Below are 9,341 nucleotides of genomic sequence, written 5' to 3'. Positions count from 1 at the left end.
ACTATTGGTCAGGTTTCAATCTGAGTGGGTGTCATTCCTCTGGTGAGTCACTAGACGTCCCTGTACTTCACTGCTCATTGTGAGTGGGTGTCATTCCTCTGGTGGGTCACTAGACGTCCCTGTACCTCACTGCTCATTGTGAGTGAGTATCATTCCTCTGGTGAGTCACTAGACGTCCCTGTACCTCACTGCTCATTGTGAGTGAGTATCATCCCTCTGGTGAGTCACTAGACGTCCCTGTACCTCACTGCTCATTGTGAGTGGGTGTCATTCCTCTGGGTCCCTGTACTTCACTGCTCATTGTGAGTGGGTGTCATTCCTCTGGGTCCCTGTACTTCACTGCTCATTGTGAGTGGGTGTCATTCCTCTGGTGGGTCACTAGACGTCCCTGTACCTCACTGCTCATTGTGAGTGGGTGTCATTCCTCTGGGTCCCTGTACTTCACTGCTCATTGTGAGTGGGTGTCATTCCTCTGGTGGGTCACTAGACGTCCCTGTACCTTTACATTTACATTTACATTTAAGTCATTTAGCAGACGCTCTTATCCAGAGCGACTTACAAATTGGTGCATTCACCTTATGACATCCAGTGGAACAGCCACTTTACAATAGTGCATCTAAATCTTTTAAGGGGGGTGAGAAGGATTACTTTATCCTATCCTAGGTATTCCTTAAAGAGGTGGGGTTTCAGGTGTCTCCGGAAGGTGGTGATTGACTCCGCTGTCCTGGCGTCGTGAGGGAGTTTGTTCCACCATTGGGGAGCCAGAGCAGCGAACAGTTTTGACTGGGCTGAGCGGGAACTGTACTTCCTCAGTGGTAGGGAGGCGAGCAGGCCAGAGGTGGATGAACGCAGTGCCCTTGTTTGGGTGTAGGGCCTGATCAGAGCCTGGAGGTACTGAGGTGCCGTTCCCCTCACAGCTCCGTAGGCAAGCACCATGGTCTTGTAGCGGATGCGAGCTTCAACTGGAAGCCAGTGGAGAGAGCGGAGGAGCGGGGTGACGTGAGAGAACTTGGGAAGGTTGAACACCAGACGGGCTGCGGCGTTCTGGATGAGTTGTAGGGTTTAATGGCACAGGCAGGGAGCCCAGCCAACAGCGAGTTGCAGTAATCCAGACGGGAGATGACAAGTGCCTGGATTAGGACCTGCACCGCTTCCTGTGTGAGGCAGGGTCGTACTCTGCGGATGTTGTAGAGCATGAACCTACAGGAACGGGCCACCGCCTTGATGTTAGTTGAGAACGACAGGGTGTTGTCCAGGATCACGCCAAGGTTCTTAGCGCTCTGGGAGGAGGACACAATGGAGTTGTCAACCGTGATGGCGAGATCATGGAACGGGCAGTCCTTCCCTGGAAGGAAGAGCAGCTCCGTCTTGCCGAGGTTCAGCTTGAGGTGGTGATCCGTCATCCACACTGATATGTCTGCCAGACATGCAGAGATGCGATTCGCCACCTGGTCATCAGAAGGGGGAAAGGAGAAGATTAATTGTGTGTCGTCTGCATAGCAATGATAGGAGAGACCATGTGAGGTTATGACAGAGCCAAGTGACTTGGTGTATAGCGAGAATAGGAGAGGGCCTAGAACAGAGCCCTGGGGGACACCAGTGGTGAGAGCGCGTGGTGAGGAGACAGATTCTCGCCACGCCACCTGGTAGGAGCGACCTGTCAGGTAGGACGCAATCCAAGCGTGGCCGCGCCGGAGATGCCCAACTCGGAGAGGGTGGAGAGGAGGATCTGATGGTTCACAGTATCGAAGGCAGCCGATAGGTCTAGAAGGATGAGAGCAGAGGGAGAGAGTTAGCTTTAGCAGTGCGGAGCGCCTCCGTGATACAGAGAAGAGCAGTCTCAGTTGAATGACTAGTCTTGAAACCTGACTGATTTGGATCAAGAAGGTCATTCTGAGAGAGATAGCGGGAGAGCTGGCCAAGGACGGCACGTTCAAGAGTTTTGGAGAGAAAAGAAAGAAGGGATACTGGTCTGTAGTTGTTGACATCGGAGGGATCGAGTGTAGGTTTTTTCAGAAGGGGTGCAACTCTCGCTCTCTTGAAGACGGAAGGGACGTAGCCAGCGGTCAGGGATGAGTTGATGAGCGAGGTGAGGTGTGGGAGAAGGTCTCCGGAAATGGTCTGGAGAAGAGAGGAGGGGATAGGGTCGAGCGGGCAGGTTGTTGGGCGGCCGGCCGTCACAAGACGCGAGATTTCATCTGGAGAGAGGGGAGAAAGAGGTCAGAGCACAGGGTAGGGCAGTGTGAGCAGAACCAGCGGTGTCGTTTGACTTAGCAAACGAGGATCGGATGTCGTCAACCTTCTTTTCAAAATGGTTGACGAAGTCATCTGCAGAGAGGGAGGAGGGGGGGTGAGGGGGAGGAGGATTCAGGAGGGAGGAGAAGGTGGCAAAGAGCTTCCTAGGGTTAGAGGCAGATGCTTGGAATTTAGAGTGGTAGAAAGTGGCTTTAGCAACAGAGACAGAGGAGGAAAATGTAGAGAGGAGGGAGTGAAAGGATGCCAGGTCCGCAGGGAGGCGAGTTTTCCTCCATTTCCGCTCGGCTGCCCGGAGCCCTGTTCTGTGAGCTCGCAATGAGTCGTCGAGCCACGGAGCGGGAGGGGAGGACCGAGCCGGCCTGGAAGATAGGGGACATAGAGAGTCAAAGGATGCAGAAAGGGAGGAGAGGAGGGTTGAGGAGGCAGAATCAGGAGATAGGTTGGAGAAGGTTTGAGCAGAGGGAAGAGATGATAGGATGGAAGAGGAGAGAGTAGCGGGGGAGAGAGAGCGAAGGTTGGGACGGCGCGATACCATCCGAGTAGGGGCAGTGTGGGAAGTGTTGGATGAGAGCGAGAGGGAAAAGGATACAAGGTAGTGGTCGGAGACTTGGAGGGGAGTTGCAATGAGGTTAGTGGAAGAACAGCATCTAGTAAAGATGAGGTTGAGCGTATTGCCTGCCTTGTGAGTAGGGGGGGAAGGTGAGAGGGTGAGGTCAAAAGAGGAGAGGAGTGGAAAGAAGGAGGCAGAGAGGAATGAGTCAAAGGTAGACGTGGGGAGGTTAAAGTCGCCCAGAACTGTGAGAGGTGAGCCGTCCTCAGGAAAGGAGCTTATCAAGGCATCAAGCTCATTGATGAACTCTCAGAGGGGACCCGGAGGGCGATAAATGATAAGGATGTTAAGCTTGAAAGGGCTGGTAACTGTGACAGCATGAAATTCAAAGGAGGCGATAGACAGATGGGTAAGGGGAGAAAGGGAGAATGACCACTTGGGAGAGATGAGGATCCCGGTGCCACCACCCCGCTGACCAGAAGCTCTCGGGGTGTGCGAGAACACGTGGGCGGACGAAGATAGAGCAGTAGGAGTAGCAGTGTTATCTGTGGTGATCCATGTTTCCGTCAGTGCCAAGAAGTCGAGGGACTGGAGGGAGGCATAGGCTGAGATGAACTCTGCCTTGTTGGCCGCAGATCGGCAGTTCCAGAGGCTACCGGAGACCTGGAACTCCACGTGGGTCGTGCGCGCTGGGACCACCAGATTAGGGTGGCCGCGGCCACGCGGTGTGGAGCGTTTGTATGGTCTGTGCAGAGAGGAGAGAACAGGGATAGACAGACACATAGTTGACAGGCTACAGAAGAGGCTACGCTAATGCAAGGAGATTGGAATGACAAGTGGACTACACGTCTCGAATGTTCAGAAAGTTAAGCTTACGTAGCAAGAATCTTATTGACTAAAATGATTAAAATGACACAGTACTGCTGAAGTAGGCTAGCTGGCAGTGGCTGCGTTGTTGACTTTGTAGGCTAGCTGGCAGTGGCTGCGTTGTTGACACTACACTAATCAAGTCGTTCCGTTGAGTGTAATAGTTTCTACAGTGCTGCTATTCGGGGGCTAGCTGGCTAGCTAGCAGTGTTGATTACGTTACGTTGCGTTAAAAGAACGACAATAGCTGGCTAGCTAACCTAGAAAATCGCTCTAGACTACACAATTATCTTTGATACACAGACGGCTATGTAGCTAGCTATGTAGCTAGCTACGATCAAACAAATCAAACCGTTGTGCTGTAATGAAATTAAATGAAAATGTGATACTACCTGTGGAGCGAAGCGGAATGCGACCGGGTTGTTGAGTGCGGAAGTTCTATTCAGTAGACGTTGGCTAGCTGTTGGCTAGCTAGCAGTGTCTCCTACGTTAAGGACGACAAATAGCTGGCTAGCTAACCTCGGTAAATTAAGATAATCACTCTAAGACTACACGCTCTAAACTACACAATTATCTTGATACGAAGACAGCAAAGACAACTAAGTAGCTAGCTAACACTACACTAATCAAGTCGTTCAGTTGAGTGTAATAGTTTCTACAGTGCTGCTATTCGGTAGACGGTGGACGTTTGCTAGCTGGCTAGCTGCTGGGCAGATAGCAGTGTAGACTACGTTAGACGACGAAATACGAAGTTGCAATAGAAGTGCTGACTGTTTCACTTTGTTGTCCTCTTTCTTTTCCTTTTTCTTCTGTCCTTCTTTTGTCCTTATTTTGTCTTCCTTTCTTCTGTTAACTAGATATTTTTTGTTGTTATTCTTTGGTTGCTAGCTCGCTTCTTCCAGGAGAGTCCCTAGCAACTGCTTAGCAACAAGTAAACAATTCTGCTAGCAATTCAGCTAGCTAAGATAACTGTACAATTTTATGAAAAATAGTTAATTTTTCAAAAGCCTGTCTTTTTTGCTTTGTTCCTTGTTTTGTCTTCTATTGAGTCTTGCAGTTTTCTCTTGATTTTTTTTCGATTTTTTCACTCTAAAAAAACATTTAAATCTCAATATATACAGGAGCTCATTTTTCAGCAGCTGCTCAAATTTAGAACAAGTACCTCACTGCTCATTGTGAGTGAGTATCATTCCTCTGGTGAGTCACTAGACGTCCCTGTACCTCACTGCTCATTGTGAGTGGGTGTCATTCCTCAGGGTCCCTGTACCCCACTGCTCATTGTGAGTGGGTGTCATTCCTCTGGTGAGTCACTAGACGTCCCTGTACCTCACTGCTCATTGTGAGTGGGTGTCATTCCTCTGGTGAGTCACTAGACGTCCCTGTACCTCACTGCTCATTGTGAGTGAGTATCATTCCTCTGGTGAGTCACTAGACGTCCCTGTACCTCACTGCTCATTGTGAGTGGGTGTCATTCTTCTAGGTCCCTGTACCCCACTGCTCATTGTGAGTGGGTGTCATTCCTCTGGTGAGTCACTAGACGTCCCTGTACCTCACTGCTCATTGTGAGTGGGTGTCATTCCTCTGGTGAGTCACTAGACGTCCCTGTACCTCACTGCTCATTGTGAGTGAGTATCATTCCTCTGGTGAGTCACTAGACGTCCCTGTACCTCACTGCTCATTGTGAGTGGGTGTCATTCTTCTAGGTCCCTGTACCCCACTGCTCATTGTGAGTGGGTGTCATTCCTCTGGTGAGTCACTAGACGTCCCTGTACCTCACTGCTCATTGTGAGTGGGTGTCATTCCTCTGGGTCCCTGTACCTCACTGCTCATTGTGAGTGGGTGTCATTCCTCTGGGTCCCTGTACCTCACTGCTCATTGTGAGTGGGTGTCATTCCTCTGGTGAGTCACTAGATGTCCCTGTACCTCACTGCTCATTGTGAGTGGGTGTCATTCCTCTGGTGAGTCACTAGATGTCCCTGTACCTCACTGCTCATTGTGAGTGGGTGTCATTCCTCTGGTGAGTCACTAGATGTCCCTGTACCTCACTGCTCATTGTGAGTGGTTTTGCCTTGTACTCACTTTCCTGTTCGCCACGATCTGCCTTTGGAACCTGTTTTGGAACTACAGAGGGCAGAGTAGCCACTTGAGAGAGTTGTAGAGGAGATCTTTCCATGATATTCTCCTTTCCCATAGCGCAAGGAACCTTTTTCTTCTCTGGATAAGAGCGTCTGCTAAATGACTTAAATGTTAAATGTTAATGTTGAAATGATAATGGTCAGATAAGGTACATATATGACGAGTAGTCCTGACTGGTAGGCCATTTTTAAAACTCAGTGAAAAGATAAGATTTAAATGAAGTTCGTACACAAAATGATCAAGTGGGATGATGAACTACCAGTCCCATGGACACAGATTAAGTGGAGCGGGAATAAACTGAAATACATACTGTATGTATGGAGAGAATGTGTGTTAGGTTTTTTTTCCCCACCAGCAGAAGTGTGTGTTAAGCCGTGCACAATACTGCTCAATCAAGGTTAAAGTCCAGGAGTGTCAGGTTTACAGCAGTCTTTTTAGAGGTCATTAAACACCACACACAGTTGCGTTGCTTTCCCACCAATACAAGGAAACAGCGGTCTTGTCTGTCTACTTGTGGACAACAGCCAAAGTGACCTGTTTTCAAATCATCTGTCAGATCACCTCAACCTCCCCAAGTACCTCACTCCTGTCACCAACACCGAAACTAACTACCTATTGATTAGAGGGGAGTTTGTCTTTGTTGCTTGTTTTGGGTTTATTTGCGCCCAACTTTCCTTCTTGTTTGTCTTTCATCATCGTTCATGGCTCATCCGTTTTGGAATGGGACATAAGTGTCCCTCTACAACAGAGATGCAGTAGATAACGTTCAGGTGAATAAGCCGTCCTTGGGCTTCATCTGTAATAAACTGAAAATGACTGACGGTTCTAATGAAGATCAAAATACATTTTATTGAGTTAAGTCGCTTGCATTTTTCTTTACTATTCTGACTGCAAAATATCTTTGGAAAATAGAAGTTCTGTTTAGAAAGTGTTGCAATCATTTGTACACAGGTCTTACTTAATATGAAGGAAAAAAACAATCAGTAGAGTTAAATCATATGAAAAATTCTGCAAAACAGAAGAAAGCATTTCAACTTTCACATGAATGATTATCAATCAAAAGAAACATGTAGAGATTAGCTAACATAGTAATTGATAATGAACATTTGTCAATGATTATAATTCACAAGAGTCTAGGGGGAGGGGGGGGTTCTACTTAACATATGGAATTGTTTTAAGATGGTCATACCATGGACCATATAGTTATTTGATTTTGAATTCTAGGACCCATTTAGGTATAAAAACATATTTATTTTATATATTTTATTATGAAACATTGAATTTGGCTTTACTGCTATTAGCACATAGAAATGCATTGAATAACAGATTCATACATGGAAAAACAGAAAAAAATATCAAAAGGACATTTGTTTTAAAGTGTCTGTCCTGCATCTGAGAGATATAAGACAGATCAGGAAATGATTATACATGCGCATATTTTTTTCCAATATTTAAGACATTTTCTGGGGCACTAAACCACCATTACATACTTCCATTAATTTTCTCAACTGGTACCGGGCTACCTTCAGACGAGGCTTGTGGGGGTCGTAGAGCAAAAAAATAGAGATGGAGCGAACACTTCAGAGTAATCACATCAAGACAGATGTTCCTGCAATAAATCCATTTTCAATAGTAAATCTATCAATGGGTGTATAAAACGTACTCAGTTCGTTCAGTCACTACAGTACTGTATGCATGGTCAAGCACTACAAGACTCTCTGATTTCCATTGCGAGGGAGCCAAAAGTCTTCCTGTACGGTAGTGTGGCACTAAAAGTCCCCTGATCAGTTAATTGTAAAAGATAACACAGTCAGTTACCTTAGCAAGTTGTTGGGTTGGTCATGCTCTGCACCACATACTGTATAGAAGAGACAGCGTGATGTGTGTGTGAATGTTAACATTGGCCTGAACACGATCAGACGTACCCAGTGACATCAGAACCCACCGCAGGGTTGCGGCGTGGGTCTTTCTTGGCCCCCTGGGCGGGGGTGCTGGACTGGGTAGTAGTGCTTGTGTGACTCCTTGCCAGGGTCGCTGCCTTGGTGGCAGCGTTCACCCCCATCTGTAGTGTTGGGTTCCTATAGGTCTGTGAGCTGGTCCTGGCCTCCCAGTGCCTACCCCCATGCCCGGAGCTGGGTAGGGGGTACCCCTCCGCCGTGCCTCCTCCCTCCACGACGCCCCCATCCGCCTTCTCACAGCAGGAGACACACAGCAGCCCCCCGCCCAGCATGGAGAGCAGGGGCGGCGGCCAGCCCCACGTACAGACAGTCCCCCAGCTCGTACTTCAGGCTGCTGGGCAGGTTGGCTTGGTAGAAGGTCTGGACAACCTCGTGGGTGGTCCACGACACCGGGATCAGAGCCAGGAACCCCGCGGTGAGGAAGAGGCCTCCCCAGTACCGGCCACTCGGCCTTTAGCCGCGGAGCCCTCCATGCAGATGGTACACTGCATGCCCACAGTGGAGATGACGACGGCCAGGACGGAAAAGACCACGGAGACCACCATCAGGGCCCGGGAGGCCTGGAGGTCTGAGGGTAAGGCCAGCATGGAGTTGTAGGTCTCACACTGGAAGGCTCCAGTGCTCTGGTAGACACACTCCATCCAGAGGCCCTTCATATTGGCCACGGCAGTGACGATGTTGGGCCCGATGTGGGCAGATGTCCGCCAGTAGGGAAGCACTGTGGACACCAGGGTACCCAGCATGCCTAGCAGACCCATGAAGAAGCCCATCAGTTCTAGAGCAGCTGACGCCATGGTGGACTGATGATGATAATGATATACCCTCTTGCAGCTATTTCAGTTAACTCCCGCTCTCTTGTCCTTTTAACTCATACACTCTCACTGGTCCTCCTTCCCCACACTAACACTACACTCTCTTCTACTACAAACACGATTGCTATAACGGTACTGTTGCCCGTTACAATCCTCTAAGCTCGCGGCTCTCTCTTTGACTGTAACTTGCCATAGAACCAGTTACAATCCTGTGATAACTGCTTACTCACACCCAGCCCCTCTCTATCTCTATCTCTCTCTCTCTCTCTCTCTCTGACACACTGGTTAGCAAAGACTGACCTGCCAACTGACTGGTAACTTGATTGAATCAATGTTCCTCACCATAACACTCGGTAGCCACTTTTCAAACCCTCCAGATGGATTGTTACTCTAGCTTGCTACGACTGTGATAATAATTCTGGCCACTTTGTCAGAAAAGAACAACACAACACCTGACGAATGATGTTCTCTCTCTCAATGATGTTCTCTCTCAAGTCTCAATCCTGACTTTTGTCTTTTTCCCCTCTCTCTTTCCCTCCACTCTCTACAGCTCAGTATATTGCGCTTCTCTTTGTGTTTGTGAACCCACCATCACACTAACCTATCAGGTCCTTCACCTCTCCATGTACACAGACACTGGCATCCCCATTGGCACAGTGGGTTAAACATTCATTCAGCCATCAGTCATCTCTTTCCCAAAACAGACCTTTGGTACACGGTTCAGGTCTACAACAAGGCCAGCTGATGGACAGGCCAGGCTAA

At 48.6% G+C, this 9,341-nt stretch overlaps 1 protein-coding gene across 1 annotated transcript; it reads right to left on the bottom strand.

The window, feature by feature from the left end:
• Positions 1 to 7,724: 7,724 nt before the first annotated feature.
• On the bottom strand, positions 7,725 to 9,097 carry cldn2 (claudin 2). Its single transcript, XM_052491608.1, is given in 3 exon segments — positions 7,725 to 8,048; positions 8,050 to 8,195; positions 8,198 to 9,097. Coding segments are annotated over 3 exon segments (834 nt in total). The 5' UTR covers positions 8,562 to 9,097.
• Positions 9,098 to 9,341: the final 244 nt, after the last annotated feature.

This window comes from Oncorhynchus keta, chromosome 33, assembly GCF_023373465.1.
Source record: "Oncorhynchus keta strain PuntledgeMale-10-30-2019 chromosome 33, Oket_V2, whole genome shotgun sequence".
Classification (NCBI taxonomy): Eukaryota; Metazoa; Chordata; class Actinopteri; order Salmoniformes; family Salmonidae; genus Oncorhynchus; species Oncorhynchus keta.
Note: the sequence above shows the minus strand (reverse complement) of the source record. Positions and strands in the feature narration are given on the sequence as shown.